Source organism: Trachemys scripta, chromosome 1 (genome assembly GCF_013100865.1).
Source record: "Trachemys scripta elegans isolate TJP31775 chromosome 1, CAS_Tse_1.0, whole genome shotgun sequence".
NCBI lineage: Eukaryota > Metazoa > Chordata > Testudines > Emydidae > Trachemys > Trachemys scripta.
Genome location: NC_048298.1, coordinates 331,694,302 through 331,718,057, shown reverse-complemented (window position 1 = coordinate 331,718,057; position 23,756 = coordinate 331,694,302). Strand labels below are relative to the sequence as shown.

The 23,756-nt window shown below is 51.3% G+C and overlaps 1 protein-coding gene across 2 annotated transcripts in view; it reads left to right on the top strand.

Annotated features, from left to right (window-relative positions):
- The window catches only part of CAPN5 (calpain 5), a 129,640-nt gene that overhangs the window by 65,534 nt on the left and 40,350 nt on the right, over positions 1-23,756 (top strand). For both annotated transcript variants that reach the window (XM_034759125.1, XM_034759126.1), the window contains exon 3: positions 15,023-15,154. In XM_034759125.1, the coding sequence (XP_034615016.1) occupies positions 15,023-15,154 (132 nt within the window). The remainder of the gene's footprint in view (positions 1-15,022; positions 15,155-23,756) is intronic.

Below are 23,756 nucleotides of genomic sequence, written 5' to 3'. Positions count from 1 at the left end.
TTGCCTGGTTTCATGATTTCTGTGGGTGCAAATGATCCCACGCTAAAGCCACGCCTGGTCAATAGGCATCGTTCACAAGTGCTAAATTCACTAAGTGAGGGGAAAAGATGTTCTAGGAATCAGTCAAAATGTACCATGTTCTACAAATTGGTGGGCTCAGCTCAGGGATAGGAGTAGGAAAAGATGGCTTTACGCCACCTTTTATGCCTTCCTCAATCCACAGTCCAATTAAAATGGCCCCCAGTGTAACATAGAGCAACCTAAGGGCTGCTCTAAATTGTGCCAGCTGGCGGCCCCCTAGGGACCACTTCACTGGCTGAGGATCAAGTAGAAAACAGTGTGGGCCTGCTTTCCAGTGTCAAAAGGGGCGGAAAGAAGGATTTGTGCCATTGGAGGGTTCCCATAAGATGGAACGATGCAAAGGGCACTTTATGAGGACAGGGGATCAAGCTGTGTTTTGTCCGTATGAAACCTGGCCTCAGGAAAGTGCTGCAGTGAATTAATGAGGCAGCTATAGCCAGTGGTCAGAGTACTAGACTGGGACTCGAGACACTTGGAATCTATTCCTGGCTCTGCCACTGCCCTGTTGGGGGGGTGGGTGGAAGTTAATGACACTTCCCTGCTTTTTAAAGCACTGTGAGCTCTATAGCTGAAAAGTGTTAATAAGATCTATGTAGCATTGTTATTAATGGGTCTGTGGTTGCAAATATCAAAACAACTAATCTTCAGAAACGTGGCTTAGAGGCAGCTGGTGTTCTGTGTACATCCTCAGAGCCGATCCCAGCCCACTGAAGTCAATTAGAGTCTTTCCATTCATGGGCTTTGGTACAGCCCCCAAAGCACTTCGCATTGGCCTCGGCCATAAATAATGCATGTGCTTTCCAAGACTGCCGAGAGTGTGGGTGGGAGGAAGTGGACAACAGTGTCAGGAGAGGCTTTGTTGGTAGGGGAGCCTTCCTTATTTCATCTTTTTTCCCTTCCCTTGTTCTCTGCTTGTCCAGCAGCTGGGCTCAATGGAGCGCGGTGTGCTCACAGCACGTAGGCGGTTGCTGCTCTCTCTCTGGTTAATTGCCTTGACCAGGATTTCTGCATTGCTTCGTTGTACATTTGGATACCAACGACAAACCTTTAAAGAGATCCTATTGAGTTTGCTAACCCCCCCCAAAATGACCTTTTAGATCTGTTTGCCAACTCTAGTGTCCGCTCTCCAGGGCTTTCTTCTGAGGTACACGAGCAAAGTACCACGCAGTTCATTGCGAGTGTGTGTTTTTTCGAAAGGGACCTTAAAAACAGGTCCTGTTTTCACAGGGTGGGCTGCAAGGAACTTGCAGATCTTTGTATGCAGGGTCGGAATCAGTAGCAGATACAAATGTATCTAGGCCAGGATTTTCAAAAGTGACTAGCAATTTTGTTTCTGGATGTCCCACTTCAGATGCCGTATCGGGCCCTGATTTTCCGAGGGCAGGCGCTCAGCACTTTCTGAAAACCACACCTCCCTAAGGCGCATCACGCTGGGGCCCTCAGAAATACTAACACTTGGAAAACATTGGCCCGAACATTTCTGATCCCTCCATCTGACCCTTTCCCATCTCCTTTTGGAGCCAAAATTGTATTTGCCCGCCTAGTTGAGTAACTTTTATACAGGTTGTTTTGTCATTGTTGGGGTAAGGACGGGCAAGTTTATCTTGTGCCTGGGCTATTAAATTTTCTTGATGATTTTGCAAGCCTGAGCTAAACCAGTATGTCCCTGAAATGGCCAGTCATGAGCCCGCCAGCACTTAAGCGCACACTACACTTTGTGCGCATGGGTAGACCTGCTGAACTAAATGGGATTAGTCATGTACTTAAAGTTTAGTTTGTAATTATGTGTTTGCAGGATGAGGGTCTAAATCACGTCACGTTAGTCTAGAAATAAAGAGGACAACATCCCCCCTCCCAAGGATCCTGGACTGAATCCAAAGGAATTCAAAAATCCGTCAATAAGGATGAATGGTTTCAAAACACACCAGAGAACTCCAGCCACTGAGCAGCTTGCAAAGCAAACAGGCACAGCCCTTCAGCCAGGAAATCTCATAGAGCTAGAGAGGGCAGGGAAAGGAACCATCAGACAGAGCAAAAATGAGCCAACCAGGGCCCGGGGATAGATGGGTTCATCCGTTAAAGCCAGTTACAGAAGCCTCTCAGACCTGGCCTCCACTCCCTTAGGAAGAGCTACTAAGAACTGCTCCCCGTCCATCGGGCAAAGGCTATGGTGCAGAGATGGCAGCAGTGTCTGCCCCGCCTGGAGCAGAGTTGTATGGACTCCCCACAACAGTAACGTTAGGGGCAGCAATGGCTCAGCGAGAGCCGCCGTGGATGGAGTGGGGTGGAGCTGGGCTTTATGGGCTCCCAGGCAGTGATACCAGGGGCTGGAGCTGCAGTAGGAAGGTGGCAGCAGCTGAAACTGGGGGCTTGTGAGGTGTATGGGCTCTTCCTCTAGTGATTTCAGGAAGGGGCAACAGTGAAGAGATAGCAAGTGCAGGGAGCTTACCTCTAAGCCAATGGTCCAGGCAGAGGCCGGAATTAGGGCTATTGGTTCAGTGGGATGCTAAGTGATTAGAGCCATCAGGTAGAGGCTGTGATGGAGAGAGAGAGACAACATTGTGTGATAGAGAGCGCACCGGATTAGGAATTGAGATCTGGGTTTTAATCCTAGCTCTGCCACTGCTGGGGGACCTTGGGCAAGTCACTTCCCTGCTCTGTGCCTCAGTTTCCCCCCACCACCATTCATCTATTTAGATTGTAATTCTATGAGGCAGGAGTGTCTCTTGCTGTGGTCTGTACCGTGCCTAGCACAGTGGGGCCCTGCTATTGGCTGGGGCCTCCAAGCACTACTGTAATAATGAATGCTGCTAAGAGGAGGTATCCAGGAGCTATACGGGCTTCTCTTCGGTGGTATTGGGCAGGGACCACTGCAAAAGAGGAGCAGCCGCCTTTCCCACGTGTTTAATGGATCCTCCTGTGTCATCAGTCACAGGGGTGTGTTCCCTGCAGCGTTCTCTCGGATGATAGGTGGGAGCAGCCCCCCCGCGAAGCCCAACCCAAGTTACTGTGCCGCACCAGTGCTGCCCTCCCCCCCGCGGGTCCCTAGGACGCCTGCAGGTATATCCCAGAGCTCTTTGTGCTGCAGTACGCTGAGCTGCTCTGGCGCTTTCCAAGTGAATTGTTGAGAACTCGTCTGTCCTTCGAGGGGGAATTGTGGGAAGGCATTGGAGGACTATCAGCGCTCAAGTGATTTAGCCTGCGTCCTCACTGCACGGTGGGCGGGTTACTGGCCGAGCTCTAGCCTATACCCTCAGCCAGGCCAGCTCGCCTGCGTTAACCCACCACCAACCTCAGGTGAGAGGGCGTTTTGTGTGGGCGGAATGAGGGGTTCGGGTGACCCCTGAGTAAACTACAGTGGAGAGACATCCTTACAGTTCTGCCTTAGCAGTATCGGAGGCTTGTTCCCATCTCACCTTCTCCCAGTAGAGAGCATGGTGCTCTGGGGCCAGAGAAGGATAAGTCTGAGCTCGACCTTTCCGGGATGATCCAGCTTGGCAGAGGAACTGAAATGGTCTGTTTCTTGTAAAACCTCGTTAATGGAAAGTGATCTTGGCATGCAGTCTGCGCTGAACCTTGCACGGTTATTTCCCCGCCCCCCCATCCCGCAGACAGATGGCTTTAGTTAGATGAAGCAGACCCCTGCTTGAATCCAGGGCAATACTCCGCTTCAGGATATATTTACAAGGGGACAGTAACCAATTAAGAAGACAGTTATGTAGGGTGATTTGCTGAGCGCATCCCGATATGGAATCAGACTGGCAGAAAAGTGCAAGGAGGATGGTTTCTGGCTTAATTGTCGCTGAAATAATGTTGGAGAAAAACCAAGAACTCAGCACTGGGGAAAGAAGAGGAATAATGCAGATGCTTTTCTGGAGGAGACAGAGTCATGCCATGAAGCACAAAGTATAGCACATCCATTTGCTCCGATAAGTTTGTTTTTCATTATGGACTTTAAAGTCCAAGGGCCGGGCACTCACTTGGTGTAGAGTGGCACGGCTCCATTGAAGTCAGTCACTTTTAGGGCGTGGCTCTGTCACTATAAATAGTTCCTTCTTTTACCTCTTGTCATGGGGCGTCTCACTCACTGTGAATCTGGCATCTCTTGATCGTTCTGGGTATTCGCTCGAGGCCAGTGTCCCCTGTCCACAGCTTGCACACCATCACTGCATCTGCCTGCAGTCCCTCTCGCAGCCTCAGGAACTGCAACACCCTCTGGCTATGTCAGTGTTCCCTCCGCCCCTCTTTCTGGGAGAAGTTTTAGCTCCTAGTCCAGCCACTTCCCCAGTGGCGAGTGAGGGGAACCTGGGCCCACCCACTACTCCGGGTCCCAGCCCAGGGACACTCCGAACTGCAGTCACTTACTGCGTTGCTTTGCCTCTGCTATCGCTGCATTTCCTGGGTCACTTCCCGCGGCCACAGCACCCTCCTCAGTTTCAGCAGCCCGTCCAGAGCTCCTCTTTTCCCCGGGCACCTGTCTGCACTGCTCTGTCCAAGGTGCTGCAGGGTTACAGCCCATTCCAGACATAGGCCACCCTCCTCAAGCTCCAGGCAGCTACTGACCCTGCTCTGCCCTGCGGCTCTTTTTATATGGGACCTGATTGGCCGCTCCTCACAGCCCCTCTCCTCTCCTATTGGCTGCTTTTCACGCAGCTTCCCTAGGGCTCTATTAACCCCTAACTGGCCAGTGTGGGGCAGATGCCCCATCACACCTGTACATAGCACCTTTCATCCAGAAGGACCCAAAATGCTTTAAAGGCTCTGGGCCTGATTCTCAGCTCTGCCCAAGTTCTACTTAGCACAGAAACAGAGGGGAGGGAAGCAAATATGAATTTAAGCCAACTTTTTGCCTCCCTGTGTTCTGAGGTCACACCCCCCCTCCCGGCGTAAATTAGAGCAGTCTCAGGGCTGCCCTAACGTACGCTTAGTTGCCAGTGGCCCAGGGTCTGTTGAAGTCGCCAATATTAGCCAAAGCACTGTAGCAGTTTGGGCATGCTCCTTTGCCGCACCCACAACATGCTCCCTACACTGACGACTGCAAGGGGGAATCCCCCTATCCCTATCCTGGAGTAAGCCGGCACAGCTCCATTGACCCCAGGTTGCTCAGTGCCCACACACTGCAGCGGTGGGTGCTATCACAACACCCCTGATGGAGACATTTTCTCTTTCCCCAGCTCCCTGACTTTGGACTCCATTTCCCTCCCGTATTCTTCATTGGTTATTTGTAGTGCAGTAGCACCCAGCAGCCCTGGTCACGGACCAGGAGCCCATTCTGCTGCGCACTGTGCAAACACAGAACAAAAGGACAGTCCCGGCCCCAGGAATAGTTTCTAAGACATGATCCTACACACGCTTGTAGCTGAGAGGGGACTGCTACAAAATCTTACTTGATTTTGAAATCTTGACCTGTAGGATCCTCTAATGCCACCCAGACTTGTCAGTCCTTTAAAGCAGAGGTCCCCAAACTGTGGGGTGCCCCCCTCCCCAGGAGGGCACAGAGGAACGTTCGGGGGGTGTGGGAGAGCCCAGTCCAGGAATGGGATGGGGAGGGAGCTCCACGCAGCCCCGCTCTGCCTCCAGCTCTGCTCCAATCTCTTCCCCAGTCACGGCCCTGGCCCTGCCCCCAGCCTCAGTTCTGTTCCCTGCCCCGACCCCAGCCTTGGCTCCCGGCTGGGACTCTGCTTCCAGCCATGGCTCTGTTCCTGCTCCGGCCCCAGACCCGCCCCCAGCCTCAGCCCCTTTACCCCTGTCTGCATCCCTCCCTCCCCGCCCCCACCAGAGCCGCGTCCCTGCTTCTAGACCGGGCTGGTGGGGGGCTGACAGGGCTAAGGGGGGCATGACCCTGAAAAGTTTGGGGACCACTGCTTTAAAGGGAAGGGCAATTGCAGGCTGTGCTCCCAGAGAGCTGTTTGCACGTGGACACATCTACAGTGGTGGGTAGAAATGGATTTTAAAAGACAGCCGGGGACAGCGTATGGTCCTGCTCCATAGCAAACGCTGTGCTTGGGCTCGTCTCACGTTCCTTTGCCACTCTTGTCTATGTAGCTCTGTGGTGCAGGGACTGGCTCTTACTATCTGGCTGTACAGCACCTAAAACGCTGCAGCCCTGTCTCAGCTGAAGCCTGTGGGCGTCACTGTCATATAATCACCGCGGATCAGGGCTCTGGTGCACCAGGGGATTTTGTTACTTGGGGGGTTTGGTGGCTACGTTGAGTTGGTGGAGACAGGGTGATCTGTTGTGTCGGGTATGGGACCAGGACACGTGAGTTCTGGGCTCTGCTGCCAGTGACTCCGCTGGGTTAGATCCCAAGAAGCCTGTTGCGTAGGGTGGCGCCAGGTGGTGCAAAGGGAGCATACCCTGAGCCTCATTCTGGAGTAGCTGTGTGTGGAGCTGGACCCCAGACAGTAAGAAGAGCAGCATGAAATGTGCTGCCAACAGGCTGACGTGGTAGCTGGGGATCGGCACGGCGCAGGGCAAATGCTAGGCCCCCTTAGCTCTCTGTCCTTGCCCTCGAACTGGCAGCAGGGAGTGCAGGTGGGTAGGAGCCGGGACGTTGGAGGATCCTCTGCGCTGGGTCTGGTTCTGCTGGCTCCATGCCCAGTTTCCAGCGGCAGCCGTGTGGTACTGCAGGGTTAAAATCCCAGCCCCCGCTGAAGTCAAGGACAAAACTCCCATTGATTTTAAGGGGGCCAAGATTTCACCCCACCACCTGCACTTGAAAGAGTCACTTAAACTGTCACACTTTGCTTGCTGGTGCAATGGGGTTGACTGTGATGGGGTGAGAAGTGCTATATGAGCAGTGGGGGGGAATGATCGTTATGAAGCCGATGGGCCAGAGGCACCAGCATGCCTTGCGTGCTTTGTGCTGCTCCGGCAGAAACAGCTACGCCAAGTTTATGCCCCTCTGGTGCAAAGGAACCGCTGGTGAATCTGGCCCAATGCACGATGGCTGCATCCTGCTGGCCTTCCTCATGTGCATGTTTCCACTGGAGTCAGTGGCACTGCTCACGTGAGTCAGAAGGGCAGGACAGACCCTGTGGGCTCATTTATTCTACATACACCGTGGCCCTGCCTATAAGGGTATTCAATTGGTATAAGATAGACACTTTCTCCTTCTCCAAGTAGCTCACTGGCATTCGAAAGTGAACCCAGAATTTGTCACTGCTGTTAAATAATGCCTGTGTTGTAAACGTTTGTAGAGAGGAGGCCTTGATTGATTGAAAGCCCACCTTCTTGCCCAGGTAGAGGCAGGTTAGCACCTTGAGGATTGTTTGAGCTGGTTGCCTGGGAGCCTGCACTCCCCCCCCTTTTAGGCGTGACCCATAAGGATTAACACAGCCCTGGGTGCATGTGTTTGTGTCTGATTCTCCTGATCACACACACCCTGACCCGAGAGTGACTGACTCACTGCTTGCCTTACAGGTGGGGCTGCCTGAATGTTAGAGTTTCACCTGGCATCCTTCTCTCAGAGCCACGCAGTGTGTGTGTGTGTGTGTGTGTGTGTGTGTGTGTGTGTGTGTGTGTGNGTGTGTGTGTGTGTGTGTGTGTGTGTGTGTGTGTGTGTGTGTGTGTGTGTGTGTGTGTGAGAGAGAGAGAGAGTGAGTGAGTGAGATAGATAAACCAGCCTCGAGGGGAATGTCTGCTCTGGGCCTTACAGGGTCAGTGACAATGTCACTGCTTCCTCCCTTCCTTTCCCTCTGAAATCAAAAGCTTTGTGGTGTCATTCATCTCTGCATCTGTAACGTGCCCTTTGCCAGAAATCCATCTACAGAAAAAGGGGGGGAAAGTCCTTGGTGTGTTTCATGCAGGGTGGATTTGATTTAAATCATGATCATGATTTAAATCAGTAGTCAGGAAAACTCGATTTAATCATGGATTTCTACATAAAAGTGCATTCTTGTTCTTTGTTATAACCTTAATACATATTCTTCACAACTCAGAGATAAATGTAGGATTCATTTTTAGAAGGTACACACTATACATTTTTAAAGTGATTTATTTTGAAAACTTTTCAGATTAGTTTTACAGCAATATCAGAAAATGAATGATTGTTCGGTTATTTCATTTACCAAAGGTAAATGAAGCAGATATTTATGAGGTCATTGGGAGGTGAACTATCTCCAATTCAACAGGTTAATCATTAACATTTGGAGGATTTTCTTGCCATGCTGTATTAGGAGGAGAACATTACCAGACAGACATTTAAATTGTTTTATTTAACTAAAACAACGTTATGTATTCTGGATTTTTTTCTCAACAGCAAAAGTATAATATTTTAACAAAACAAGCATATGAATTTTTGAATTTAGTTAAATATTCAAGTTTTTTAAAATCCGGTTTGTTTTTGTTAAAATTGTTTTTAACTAAAATAGTTAAATGGAATATTAAAAAAAAAAAATTAAATTGACTATGTCAGCGAGGTCAACATGAGAAACTTAAAATATTTGCTTCTGCAGCTAACTCAGTCGTCTTCACCTTCGTTTTCCTGTTTGTTCATAAGCTGCAAGAAAATGAGCTGGAGATAGAGCTTGTCCCATTTGTTTTTTTAATGCTTGTAATTTAACTCTGTCATTGCATATTTCTCTTTTTTAAGATCTCACTCAGTTCCTTCCAAATTTCAACAGCGTCAGCAATAAAACAGCGATTTCCCTGCATTTTGTTCAAGGCTACAGAAATAGGCTTCAGGATACTCAGCATGTGTTCAACATTTCTCGTAAGCCCAATGTTGAGATCTTTGGCTGTGACAGTGCCATCTGTTTTTTCACGATTTTGTTCACAAACTGTCATCAGATTAGGTCAGTTCTTGATCTAGTGCTCAAAACAGTCCACTACTGAGTTCCATCGCACGTCTTGTGGGAGAATTAGCTTGGTTCCTCCCACTTTTTTCGGAGCGGCTGCTGCGGTTGTTACAGAAGTATTTTGCAATTTCAACATTTAGCCTTTATTTCTGGAACACTGAAGTCTTTGGCTAGAAGGTGCATCAAATGAGCACTGCGACCGTATGTTATTAGCTTGGGACTCTTTGCTCTCTTCTAAATAATTTCTTCTCATCTTGGATGCATTTGCAGCATTGTCTGTGACCAAGCTACGTACTAGACATTTGAGTTTTTTTCCCCACAGTTTGTTATAGCTTTTACTGCTGCTTCTTGTAAGTATTCTGCTGTGTGTGCATTTCCTGATGTATCAATTGTTTCTGTAAGGAAGACATTCCCTTCTTCTGTTGTCACAAAAGCACATACAACAGGATCATTGTGGATATTGCTCCACCCATCAAGATTCAGGTTAACCATTTCACCCTCCAGACCTTTTGCACACTGCTCAATTTCTCTTTCATACTCTTTATCCAGCAATTTGCTGGCAACATCTGCTCTGTTGGGTGGACTGTATCCTGGTCTTAATGACTGAGCCATGTTAATGAAGTGTGGGTTCTCAATCATACGGAAAGGAGAGTTTGTTGCATAAACAAACCAGGCAATTTTTTCATCAATTACCTCTTTTTATAATCTGCTGGTTCTTATCACAGGCTTATCTATGGTTGTTTCTGGATGATGGAGATTTTTTTTTTCTTTTTGCTAAAGGTGATCTACTGTGGCTATGTGACATACATGATGTGACTGAAACACTATCATTGGCAGATAACTCTGAAACTATAGAAAATGATGGTGATCTTGAAGGTGGATAGTCTTCAGAATCCTGTATGTTGAGGACAGATTCTCCTAAACAGAATAAGTCAATGCAGTTATTAATTATTACCATACTGCTCATTTAGTATCAGAGGGGTAGCCGTGTTAGTCTGAATCTGTTGCTTTTTGCTCATTTAGTATTACTCATTGCATTCACTGACACTCAGTACTACTTTAAAGGTGAAATTGTAAAAGGAAAATCTGCCTATTTCAGCTATTTATTTTTGATCACAACTGCATCTAAAATGATAATACCATAGAGTAACAAATATATTTTTTGCTCAAACATGAGAATTCAAGAATAGTCCAGAAGGAAGACAGGCAGTCCTTAATAAAGAAGTATGAAATAAAAAAGTTTACCAACCGGAAGATCCTGCATGTTCAGAATGTTCCTTTCATCATCTTCAGTGCAGCTTCCTCCTGAGAAGGAACACTTCTCCTGATGTTGTTTCATTTGGGCAACCAGGCCTTGTATTTCTTTGTTGCACTGTTTGCATTTTGCACGCATGTCTGTCTTACCCACAGGTAGAGGAACTTCATTAAAATATTGCCAAACTGGGTCTCTAGTGAGAGAATGGCATGATAAATCTCAAATCAATGAAGGGTACACTCGGAAAGACCTCAAGACTTCTGGAATATGCTGCTCAAACAGTTTCACTCTTGTATCGCCCGACTTCTTCTCCTTGTCCAGATCTATTCCGCCCCCACCAATCTTCTATTCATTGAACTTTTTGAAACTTTGCACTTTTAGAGAGAGGCAAGGGATTGACTTTGTGTACACAAATTTGCAGAGGGACAATAGGGTTGAGGTCTGTTATTTCTCTCTCTCTCTCTCTAAACATTGTTGCTGTTAACAAGCATGTTATCTCTGGAGACGCAAACCCACAGTTTGAGAACTGCAAAACTAAGCATCTCTGATGGAATCTTCTAGACTGAGCACTGAGTCCCATTGGGCAGATAGAAAGATTAACCTAAATAATCTATACAGAAGCCCTGGAACCCCTTAAGATTGGGTCCCTAATCCGTGAGCTATTGCAGGGGTTCTCAAACTGGGGGTCTGGACCCCTCAAGGGGTCGTGAGGTTATTACATGGGGGGTCGCGAGTTGTCAGCCTCCACCCCAAACCCCGCTTTGCCTCCAGCATTTATAATGGTGTTAAATATGTCAAAAAGTGTTTTTAATTTATAAGGGGGGTCGCACTCAGAGGTCTGTGTGAAAAGGGTCACCAGTAAAAAAAGTTTGAGAGCCACTGAACTATTGGAACTCATTTACAAAACTTTTCTTAAACATTACATGAATATATTGTTTCATACTATAGAATTAGAATTTATAATCCCTATTCCATGGTGAGATATCTTTGAGCTATCATGTATCTTAATTAAAAATATCTTTAGATAGGTTTTTTTTTCCCTCAAAAAGCATTTGATCAAAAAATACGATTTAAATTAAAAAAATCTGATTTTTTTTTTTTAATCATTGATTTTTTTATTCACCCTGTTTTCATGGCTTTTCCCAGCCCTTTTCCTTCAGCCTTTACATCTCACCTCCTGCTTCAGCACTTGGGCTGAACCCTGCTGGTATCATCTCAAGAGCATGGGGACAGACCTGCATTAGGGGGTGACTAGGAGGTGAGAGCAGATGATCACAAATCGTCCTATCTAGCCTAGGAACCTATGACTCTCCCCCTAAGTATGTGCCAAAGTCTCCCCCCAGGCAAATCAAAACCACGTGTTTGTTTATTTGTGTGTGTGGTAGCGCCTAGGAGTGCTAATCGAGCAGGGACCCCATTGTGCTGGGCACTGTACAAAAACATAGACTCCCCAGAGAGCTTGGAGTCAAAGGAAAAGGGGCCTTTTCCCACAATCCCTATGTGCCCAGACCTCTCCTGCATTTCAGGGCATAAAGGCTGCTGGACAGAACCCTTGCTTTAGACTTCGAAAGCAGTGTAGGGGATTTAGGATATGTCTTCACGGCAGAGTTAATTCAGGTGACTGGCACGCAGGTTAGCCTAGCCTAGCCCGGCCGTGAGCAGTCACACTGCAAAGTCATCCACAAGTTACTGTGTCCTCACTGGTGCTGTGCTACCCGGGGATGTCTGGGGCCACATCCCAGGGGTTTTGTGCTGCAGTACACTGAGCTGCTCTGTGGTTCCTCCCCAGTGAAGTAACTTGGGCCCATAGGGGGAATTGTGGGAAGGCATTGGAGGACCATTGGCATTCGAGGGATGAGGCCTGCATCCCCACTGCCAAGTGGGCAGGTTATTAGCCCTAGTGAAAGCATCACCCAGGCTCTAGACCCAGCTAACCAGGTAGAAAGCACCACCAAATGGAGGTCGGGAGGCTTTATTGTGTCCAGAGGGGGTTGGGACAACCCCTGCGTAAGAGCCTGAGTTAACGCTGCAGTGAAGACAGCCCTTAGACACGTGTTACTTTAGTTTGGATAGAAGATGTCTCAATCCTCTGGGCTGCCTTGCAGGTCTCACCCCTGGGAAGGCAGCACTGTTCTCTCAGGGAGATCCAGGCCCCCCCATCTCCTACAGGCCTGTGTTCTCTGTTGCCTCCTCCCCCGTTATATGTAGTGGTCTGGTCCGGGGGGGACTCAGTTTGAGGGAGATGCCAGCTGGCCCCAGCTCAGATCTCCTGCCCTCTCATCCCCACCTCCACCAGATCCGTCGCTCCGTCCCATCCACTTCCCTGCGCTAGCCTGTCACAGGATGGGGTTCCCTCTCCCTGGATTCTTGCTGCCAGCAGTCCTCCGGCACACCAGCACCCAGCGCTTTGTGTACAGTGTGCTTTAGAAATGTTTGTTCCCCACAGCCTAAGGCTTTTCCCCAAGCCTTTACCTATTACCAAGGAGCGGGGGGGGGGGGGGGGGTGAATCTCCCTTCGCTGGCCTTCCTTACACCTTTCCTCTCCCTCCCCCTTCCTGCCTCTCCTTTTACTGGTTCCAGCTAATGAGCTGAATCACCCCACTAATTAGTTAATCCCTTAGTACTTAAACTTAAACGTGGGGATGCTTCCTAAGTCCACACTCAGCCCTTGGCTACTCACACTCTGTCCTGTTGCCCCATAAGTAAAGAGCTGGTGGGAACTTGGTTTTCATGTGTTTCATGCCTATTTTCTGTTTATCACATCACAAGCTCCGTTGTTTGTGAAATCCAGGGCCTGGTCCACACTAACCCCCCACTTCGAACTAAGGTATGCAAATTCAGCTACGTTAATAACGTAGCTGAAGTCGAAGTATCTTAGTTCGATTACCGCGGGTCCAGACACGGCAGGCAGGCTCCCCCGTCGATGCCGCGTACTCCTCTCGCCGAGCTGGAGTACCGGCATCGACGGCGAGCACTTCCGGGATCGATCCCAGAAGATCGATTGCCTACCTCCGGGTCCGGCGGTAGGCAAAGTGTAGACCTACCCCAGGACAGCCACGAAAATAATAGAGGCTTATTGACTGCACTAACTGAGAGTTAAACAAATGGCTCGATCTCTGCCTAAAGGTCTGGGGAAAAGATTTCTGATGACAGAAGATTCTTTAATCTAGCAGGCAAAGGCATAGGAGAGCCAGCCGTTGGAAACTGAAGCTAGACAAAATTCAGACTAGAAATGAGGCACAATTTTTTTGAACCATAAGGGGAATGAACCATAGGAGCAGTTTACCTAGTAACATGGTGGATTTGCCATCAGCTGTAAGGCCTGGTCTACACTGGAGGGGGTGGGGTCGATGTAAGATACACAACTTCAGCTATAGGAGTAGCATAGCTGAAGTCAACATATCTTATTTTGACTTACCTCCCGTCCTCACGGCACGGGATCAACGGTCGCGGCTCCCCTGTTGACTCCACTACCGCCGCTCCCCCTGGTGGAGTTCCAGAGTCGATGGGAGCGCGTTCGGGGATCGATATATCGTGTCTAGACGAGACGCGATATATCGATCCCTGATAGATCGATTGCTACCCGCCAATCCGGCGGGTATTCTGGACGTACCCTAAGTGAAGGTTGGAGATCTCTCTGAAAGATGTGATCTAGTTCAACCACAAGTTATGGGCTTGATGTAGAAATCACTGGGTGAGGTCCTCTGGCTTTTGTTATATAGGAGGTCAGACTAGATGGCCTTTAACTCTATAAATCTGGGGCAGGCTGCCCGTGTTGGGGGTTGGCAAGACCACGGCTGGTGCATTGCAGTCCATTTAAGGCACCTTTCTACCAGGAAGATGTCAAAAAATAGAAAGATGGAGGGGGAGGGTTGTGCCGAGCCCAATGCGGTCCTTGTCCATGACAGGCTCTAAGGTGCTAATGCAATACAAATAATAACCAATAATAACAACAGCCAAAGCCAGGAAGGAGCAGGAGGGTTTGACTTGTTAGGAAAGGCTAAAAGAGGAAAATATCTGTAGCTCGGCTAAGTGAAAACTGAGATTCGGAGCAGAGGGATAGAATCCACCTAGCTGAAGAGTGCAAAGAGCAAGGCAGGAGAATGGGGTCAATGGAATTGAATTAAACAAAGGAAAAATGCATCTGAATAGCAGGGAAAGCCCCTTCCGAGCAGTGACGTCTGTTAGACCTTGTCTGCTCTGTGGATTTTTAGCATTTCTCTCTAGTAGTGCTGGTTCAGCTGCACCCATTGCAAACAGGTACAGAATCTATTGTTTGTATCACAGTGGCCCCTAGAGGGCCCAGCTGAGATAAAGGCTCCGTGGTGCCAAGCACAACGCCGTACACGTGTTGTAGACAAGACACTAGAGTCTGCCTTGTTTCGCTGCAGATCCAACACACTTTCTGCAAAAGGTGTGTCGTAAATGGCTTGGCCCTTTCAGCTCGAGCAGCCCCCAGGTGATGGTGCTTGGCACCAAGAGAGAGTTTCTGCTCTCACTTGCACCTGGGGATGGCCCTGATCCCGCATGGTCCTCAAGCACCTGAGTTGTCTTGTTAAAGAATTGGCGCTGCTCATGAGCGAGTCACACGTGGGCTCGGATACCTTCCTAAATTAGGGCGTAAATCTGGAGCACCTCCACTGAAGTCAGTGGAGTGACTCTGGATTGACACCAGCGCAACGGAGAGAAGAATTTGGTCCTTGATTGGTCCACAGGTTGATTTCCTAGTCTGGATAGGATGGTAGCTGGAGTTAGAGGGGTGTATGTGTGTGCGCTGGGGAAGGGGTGCACAGTGCCATTAGTGAAGACAAGGGTAACTCCAATTCTCAAGCCTAACCCTGCTTCCCATTCACCTTTTGTGTTTTTTTTTCCCCTCTCTTCTTCTAGGAGATCTGCGACGACCCCTATCTCTTTGTGGATGGAATCAGTTCCCATGACTTGCACCAGGGCCAGGTCGGGAACTGCTGGTTCGTGGCAGCCTGCTCCTCTCTGGCCTCCCGGGAATCTCTGTGGCAGAAGGTAGGGAAGTCCTTGTGCTCGGTGAAGGCACCTTTGCAAAGCTTTGGTGTCACATGTTCTGGAAGTTAACAGGTCATCTCCTGAATAATGTCTCCCGTTGGAAAACGGTTTAAAATTATACACCTGATAAATAGCTCAGGCCTGATTCTCCTCACACTTAAATTGGTGTAAATCAGAAGTGACTCCACTGCTCTCTGTGTCACCACACCAGAGCTGATTCTTTGGGTCAGATCCTTAACTGGTGTAAATCAGTGTTTACATCACCTGAGGATTTTGGCCCTTTCTTTGTTTTCATGAATTAACACCAGAACCAAGCTCAAGTTGTACATTTAGGATGCAGATTTTACGCACACCAAATTTCAGGATATTTGGATCCAGGGATTTGATTTGGCCCCATCTTTGTTTATATCTAATCCCTCTCTCGTTATTTAAACTGCACCCACCTCTGTAATATCTGAATTAATGCAGTTCAGACACTGCGGTCCTGGGCAGAATGCAGAGGTTCTCATGACAGTTTTAATTACATATGGGGATTCTATCCCCTGAGTTATTGTCAGGCACCCCATAGCTTGGAGCTGGGTGGGGGAAGATGTCTGGTTAACGTTACACAATCGCCTGTTGCTATATTTGAGCATCTTCAAAGGATACGCGAGAGGAAGCTAAATCAGGGCTGAAGCTTGACTTAGGCTTTGTCTACACTAGCAGTTTTGTTGGTAAAACGTTGTTGGTCAGGAGTGTGGAAAAACAGCCCCCCACCCCACCCCTGACTGACACAAGCTTCACCGACAAACGTGCCGGTGTAAATGCAGCTTACAGAAGGCTTTCCCAGATGCCAGTGGCAGTAGGCAGCCAGTGGTGCCCTCTAGAGGTGTCAGACAGTAATGCCTGCCTTCACCTTGTCTCCCTGGGCTGCAATGCAATGCAATGCATTCCTGCCGCTCCTGCAGAATATTCCCTCCTCGCAGCGCTGTTTGCGAAAGCAGCCCCTGCTCTGTGGGTGGGATCGGGTGCTGCTGGGTGGCAGAGGGAACGCAGTGGCAAGCACAGGTGGAATTTCGTGTGAGGCAGTTAAATTAATTTGAGAAAAATGGTATAACAGGAACGCTATGATGGAGGCAGTGAGGCATCTAGTGGCTTTTAAAACCTACAGAACTTGTAGAAAATAGCGAGTCCCCTCTACCCACAGTTCTGCCGCCTCTGCCATCTCCAAAACACATGCGCACATCGTCTCTGGGCACATTCCTCTACCTGCATCTCCTGTCCTGTATTGTTGCCTGGCAGAGAAACAACGGCTATACACGGAGTGTGTGTGGGTATGTGTGTAGGGTGAGATTTACACCCTGGAGCATGAGCTTTGATTATTCTCATCTTAGCTAGTTCCTGTATTACAGGCAGAGATGGATTAAGGTCTCCTGGGGCCCTGGGTTGGAGCAAGTGGGGGGGCTCCAGCGCCAGAACCATGGCCCTGCCCCACCCCTTCAGCCTGCGGTCCCACCCCTGTTCTCTCCCTCCCACCCCTTCTGCTGCAACCCCACCTCTGGTCCCACCCCATTCAGCCCCTTCCTCTATGGCCCCACCCATGCCCCCACCCTGTTCTGCCCCTTGCCTTGACTCCACCCCTGTTCTGCCCACAGCCCCACCCCATTCAGTCCCTTCCTCTATGGCCCCACCCATTCCACCCCTTCCCCGTGGCCCCGCTCGCTCTTTTCCAGGCCCCGCCTCCCCACTGTGGCCCTGAGACTGGAGAAGCTCTGTACCCCCACTGTGATCTCAGGGATGTGGCAGGAAGCGAGAGCTCCTCTAGCCCTGGGGCCGTGGCGGGGAGACATTTTTCTGTGGGCCCCAAATTGGCCAGGGCCCCTGGGCATGAGCCCCGTTGGCCTGTGCAGTAGTCCGCCACTGATTACAGGAGTGCTGGTTATGCTAAGAAGCTCATTAGCTGTGTTGCCTTCAGGAAGCCCTGTGCTGCTGCACTCTGCATTGCTGTTCTGTCTAAGGCTAGGTCTACACTACGGGGGGGGGGGTGTCAACCTAAGATACACAACTTCAGCTACGTGAATAGCGTAGCTGAAGTTGCGGATTTTAGGTCGACTTACCTGGCTGTGAGGACGGCGGCGAGTCGACCGCTGCCGCTCCGCCGTCGACTCCGCTTCCACCTCTTGCCGCGGTGGATTTCCGGAGTCGACGGCAGAGCGATCAGGGATCGATTTTATCTGTCTTCACTAGACGCGATAAGTCGATCCCCGATAAATCGATTGCTACCCGCCGATCCGGCGGGTAGTGAAGACATGTCCTAAGAGCCTCATCCAGTGTCCATTGAAGTCAAGTATTCCCATCAGCCTCTGTGGGGAGCGTTGGATCAGGCCCCACGTTGCAGGCACATAAGCTGTAATGTTCCTGTCTTCCCTTTTGTGCTGCTAGTAACCAAGAAGCAGCACAACCCTGATATTTAGCTTTTAAAGCATGGTTAGCCTAATCAAACCTGCCTCCGCCTGTGGGCTGTGACCCTAGCCATCCAGTGGACTGAAGCTCCATATTGGGAATGTTTATTTGTTAAAGCATCCCTGCTTCCCCTCAGTGGGACCTCTGGCTGTCTAACAGATGCTGTCACTCTCTGGGTAATCAATGAGGCTTTTCTAAGCTTTTTCCCCTATTGCAGTGACAGTTCACTGCCTCTCAGGGTTTCTGTCTGTGTGATGCAAGATTGGGCTTTTTTTTGTTGTTTTTTTAACTTTGAGGCTATTAAATGCAGTATACAAATTGCCTTCGCCACTCACCATTCGCTTCCGGCCCTGCCCAAAGAGCCGCCGATCTCGCAGAAGTAGTGACCATTAGAGAGCTAATTATTTCTGCTTGCCTATCTCATTGCTGCTTCTCCCCTGGCAATTCTGTTCTGTTTGTTCATAATTTTCCAAGCCCATAATTCTCAGGGGCTCCTGCCTGCCTCTTGTATCCTATTTTTTTTTTTTTTTTTTTTTTTTTTTAAGAGGAGTTGTGTTCAGGTCTGGGGCAAAGGCTAGAATCTTCTCCCCACACTCCTCTTTCTAGTCATCTGGAAAATGCAGCAGCATTGTACATCACCGGCTAAGAGCACGCTGCAGTACTGCTACTGATTCATAGATTTTAAGGCCAGAAGGGAGCATTAGATTATCTAGGGCAGGGGTGGACAAACTTTTTGGCCCAAGGGCCACATTTGGGAATGGAAATTGTGTGGCAGGCCATGAATGCTCACAAAATTGGGGCTGGGGTGCGGGCTCTGGTTGGGGGTGTGGACTCCAGGGTGGGACCAGAAATGAGGAGTTCAGGGTGTGCGAGGGGGCTCTGGGCAGGGGAGTGGGGTGTGGAGGTGAGGGCTCTGGCTGGGGGTATGGGCTCTGGGGTAAGGGTGGGGATGAAGAGTTTGGGGTGTAGGAGGGTGCTCCGGGCAGGGACTGAGGGATTCAGAGGGTGGGAGGGGGATCAGGGCTGGGGCAGGGGGTTGGGGCGTGGGAAGGGGTGCAGGCTCTGGGGTGGGGTTGGGAATGAGGGGTGGAGGTTCAGGAGGGTGCTCTGGGCTGGGATGGAGGGGTTCGAAGGGCGGGAGGGGGATCAGGGCTGGGGTTGGGGCGCAGGGAGAGGCTCAGGGATGCAGGCTCCAGGCGGCACTTACCTCAAGCAGCTCCCGGAAGCAGCGGCACGCCCCTTCTCCGGCTCCTACGTGAGGCACAACCTGGCGATTCTGCGTGCTGCCTCGTCCGCAGGCACCGCCCCTGCAGCTCCCGTCGGCTGCAGTTCCCAGCCAATGGGAGCTGCAGGGGTGGCACTTGGGGTGGGAGCAGCGTGCAGAATGGAGACCTGTGGCTGCCCCTATGCATAGGAGGTGGAGGGGGGCCATAGTGCTGCTTCCGGGAGCCAGGTGGAGTGATCCCCGACCCTGTTCCTCGGCTGGAGCTCCAGAGCAGGGCAAGCCTCAGACCCTGCTCCCCAGTGGGAGCTCAAGGGCTGGATTAAAACGGCTGGTGGGCTGGATCCGGCCCACGGGCAGTAGTTTGCCCACCCTTGATCTAGGCTGACCTCCTGTCTAGCACAGGCCAAAGCATTTCATCCAGCCATTCATGGATGGAGCCAGTAACTTGTGTCTGACTAAGCAGATCTTCCAGAAAGACATCTAGTCTTGATCGGAAAACCATTGGTTTGCTCCAAGGGTTAATCACCCTCACTGTTAAAAATGTGTGCCTTGTTTACTACTGTCAATTGAAGCTGAATTGTTTAGGCCCATACTGTAGAGTATTCTAATAAAAAAGGGAACAGATCAAACATTTGCTAAGGGCTCAGTGGGACACTCCATAAAAGGAGATGCTAACCCAAGCCATGCGTTGTTATATTAGTGATCCTTACCAAAGTAAATTTCATGAGAGCTCTGAAGTCCTTTGGTTCTTCAATTCAAGGGGCCGGCTTGCCTTGTCATCGATCCCAGTATTGGGGGAGAGGTTCTGGAGACCTATGTTGCTTTTCCTTCTCTGACCCCTAGCAGTACCATTTTACAGTTGGGCCTGCTGAGTTTAGCTGTCAGCACCCTCTGTCTCCAAATAACTGCAAGAGGCACATCCCGGGCTTACAGATCAAACAGCCCTGGCCAAAGGAACTGGCTGTGAAGATGAGGGGAGGCAGGAAGGTGCTGCAGCTGGAGTATAGGACTGGGAGCTAGGAGAGCTGCGTTTTTATAACTAGCTCTGCCTGGTCTGCTGTGTGACTTGGGGCAAATCAATTCATTTTTCTGTGCCTCAGTTTCCCCATCTATAAACTGGCTTGGCAATTTGGGTTTTTCATGGCAACACAGAGCACTAACTACAGAGGTACCAAGCCAGATAGCACGTGACTTTTAAATGAGAAATTCAGATGGGTCCAAACTGAAACACTGGATCTAAACCCTGCCCCCCAAACCTTGGGGCAGTTTCCTGTCCACACCCAGGTCTGACCACTATAACTCCGGCTGCCTCCTGAATGGGCTGACCCAAACCCAGAATTGTAACACCATCCAAACTTTGAGACAGGTCAGATCAGACCCCAAACCTGTTGCAACTTGGGTCCTTCTCTTCGAGTAAAGATCATTCTCATTTAGTGCTTCCGAAGGGATCGGGATCTTCATAGCGCTGCAAACACTTTAAGGGCTGTGATCTGCCCCCGTTACTTATGCTGAAACTCCAGGCTCCTGTTGAAATCAGCGCGGCTACAAGGTGCTGTTCAGCATGGGTAAGGGGAATGGTTGTGTCTTCGGCTCTTCACATCGTTATCGCTGTGTAAACAAACCACATAAGTGCAGTTGGAGCTCCAGTAATTGTGTTTACTTAATATACACAACCATGCTAGGGCTAGCTACATACATGCGATTGACTTGTGACTGCTTCTAAAATATAAAACGCAGTGAGCCCCACTAGAGGGTTCACAGGCCATTTAAAGGAATACTGTTCCTCTATCCTTCAGTAACAGAATCTGTTTCTAACTGATTAATAAATACGCGAGTGCAAATATCAGAAAGGAAAGCACAGCCCGGACTTCTTCAAGCCCTTCCCTTCTTTGGTTTAGAAAGAGACCAGCCTCTGATTCTAGGGTTACCATATTTTAAGTGTCCAAAGAGAGGACACTCCACGGGCCCCTGCCCCAACTCCGCCCCTGCCCCGCCCCAACTCCGCCCCTTCCCCTGAACGCTTCGCCCCCTGCCCCTCCCCCTCCCCTGCTTCCCACGAACATTTGATTCGCGGGAAGCCTGAAGCAGCAGGCAAGCTGGGGTAGGGGGGCGCGAGGAGGCACAGCTCTAGCCCCGGCGTCTCCTGCCCGGCTTGGCTCGGGCCCCGCACCACCGGCCCCCGGCCCTGAGCACCGCCGGCCCCGGCCGAGCACCCCTGGCCCACCCCAGCCCGGCCCCCAGCCGAACACAGCCGGCCCCGGGCCCCGCACCGCCAGCTCCGGCCGAGCACCCCGGCCCCCGGCTCCGCACCGCCGGCCCTAGCCCAACTCCCGGCCCGAACGCCGCCGGCCCCGGGCCCCGGCCGAGCGCACCGCCGCCCCCAGCCGAGCACCGCCAGCCCCGGGCCCCAGCCCTGCACCGCCGCCTCCAACCCCACACCGCCGGCTCCGGCCGAGCACTGCCGTCCCCAGCGGCTCCGGCCCCCGGCTGAGCACCACCGGTTCCTCCCTCCCTATTTTCCCGGACATGTCCGGCTTTTTGGGATTTCCTCCCGGACGGGGATTTGAGGCCCAAAAAGCCGGACATGTCCGGGAAAATCCGGACGTATGGTAACCCTATCTGATTCAGACTCTCGGATAAGAGGAAATATGTTAACCTAGCCGATAAAGCTCACTGAAAGAATGGGGTAGGGATCTTGGGCCAGGTTCTGCTTTTACAATCCATTGATTGAGACCAGAACTGGGCCCAGCAGTAGCTTAGTTGAGGGTAAACGTGGGTAAACCCACTTCTCATTTGGGGATTATGGAGTTTAGGTTAGGTTAGTTTATCCACTTCTTTTTTTACCTGTACACCACTGTGCTCCAGGGCGTCCAGGGCTATACCTGAGATAGGACCAAATGCTTCTATATTTTACCTGGCTTTGACAAGAGCATTAGATGGTGTTTTTCCACCCGGGCAAAGCTGGGGACAAATTCCTCTGAATTCCTCCGAGAGACACTGTATGTGTCCCAGGAGACTGGCTTTTCATGTTTTTCCCTTCCTCACAGCCCTTACCCCAGCCACCTGAGAGGCCTGTTATGGATATAATTGGGAAGCAGCTTCCGACTCAGGCTGATCTGCCTTGGTGGTTCACGTGCGTCATGTGCAAAGTGCCAGAAATCCCCCCGGGTTTCCTCCTAGCAGCGGATATGGCACCGCAGTGGCTAGGGCAGGCAGCAGCCTTTGGTCTTCCCTGGGCTGTGTACTGGGCGCGTCGCCTGCTGCCTCAACTCATCGGAGCGCGGCCATGATGAACATTCGGTACCTCAGTGACCGCCCACAGCGCCTGTGGTAGCGGGTGGGATGGCAATGGGGCAGTTTGCTCGGACCAGGACTTTGGATCATACAGTTTGGCGGTCCTATCTGTAACTCACTCTCCCAGTCTCTTTCTGTCTAGAGCAAGGAATGCTGCATTCCCCTCAATCACAATGGCTCCTATCCTGCAGCCCATACACCGGCAAAACTCACGCTAAAGCCTGTGGGGCCAGATCACTAACAGGGGCACATAGGGGGCCTGCCCCACTCTCCTTAGACCTCGGAAGCCCCCCTCCTTGGGGTCAGGAGTCTGCAGCCGGCGTGGGGCAGGCATCGGACAGCACGAGGAGAGTCAGTCCGGGCGGGGGTCTGCAGCCGGCGTGGGGCAGGTGTGGGGCAGCACGAGGAGAGTCAGTGCGGGCGGGGGTCTACAGCTGGCGTCGGGCAGCACGAGGAGAGTCAGTGCGGGCGGGGGTCTGCAGCCGGCGTGGGGCAGGCGTCGGGCAGCATGAGGAGAGTCAGTGTGGGCGGGGGTCTACAGCCGGCGTGGGGCAGCACGAGGAGTCAGTGCGGGCGGGGGTCTGCACCCGGCGTGGGGCAGCAGGAGGAGAGTCAGTGCGGGCAGGGGTCTGCACCTGGCGTGGGGCAGCAGGAGGAGAGTCAGTGCGGGAGGGGGTCTGCAGCCAGCGTGGGGCAGCACGAGGAGCGTCAGTGCGGGCAGGGGTCTGCAGCCCGCCGTGGGGCAGCAGGAGGAGAGTCAGTGCGGGTGGGGGTCTGCAGCCAGCGTGGGGCAGCTTGAGGAGAGTCAGTGCGGGCAGGGGTCTGCAGCCCGGCGTGGGGCAGCAGGAGGAGAGTCAGTGTGGGTGGGGGTCTGCACCCGGCGTGGGGCAGCAGGAGGAGAGTCAGTGCGGGTGGGGGTCTGCAGCCAGCGTGGGGCAGCAGGAGGAGAGTCAGTGCGGGCAGGGGTCTGCACCCGGTGTGGGGCAGCAGGAGGAGAGTCAGTGTGGGTGGGGGTCTGCAGCCCGGCGTGGGGCAGCAGGAGGAGAGTCAGTGCGGGTGGGGGTCTGCAGGCGGCAGGCAGCATTCACTGGGGTTGGAGGGGTGGTGGTGTAGAATGCACGTCTTCTCCGGAAGCCCTGCGGTGTTGCCTGACCAATGGATTGGGTGTTACTTAGTGTTTCTAATTTAACTTGGTGGGGGTTGCCAGGGTTCAGCTGCCTCCGGATTGGCCACAGCCTGGCAGTTTGTTTGAGAGCGAGGCTCTCTGTGCATGCGGGAATGACGCTCGCACTTCGGGAAGGCCGTCTGAATTTGTCAGGGTTGTGTTAGCACAATTAGCTAATCACAAACACTGTGACCTAGCAGAGCAGCCCGAGGGTAATCCAGCGCTCAGATGCTCCCATCACCCTTTGCGGGGAGCCCCGTAGTAGGTGACTAACCCACGAGTGGTCCTTGGCCTGGCGGGTTCCCGGAAATCTCCCTGGGGTTCATTGGCCAAGTACCCACTTTTATAATGGGTTACGCTAACGCCCACTATACCTCATGCATATGCAATAGGGATTTCAGCCTCTTTTCCTTATCTACCCTTCCTCACCCTACTAATGTTGGGGGGCTCTTCTCCCATAGGTTACTAGGCCATTT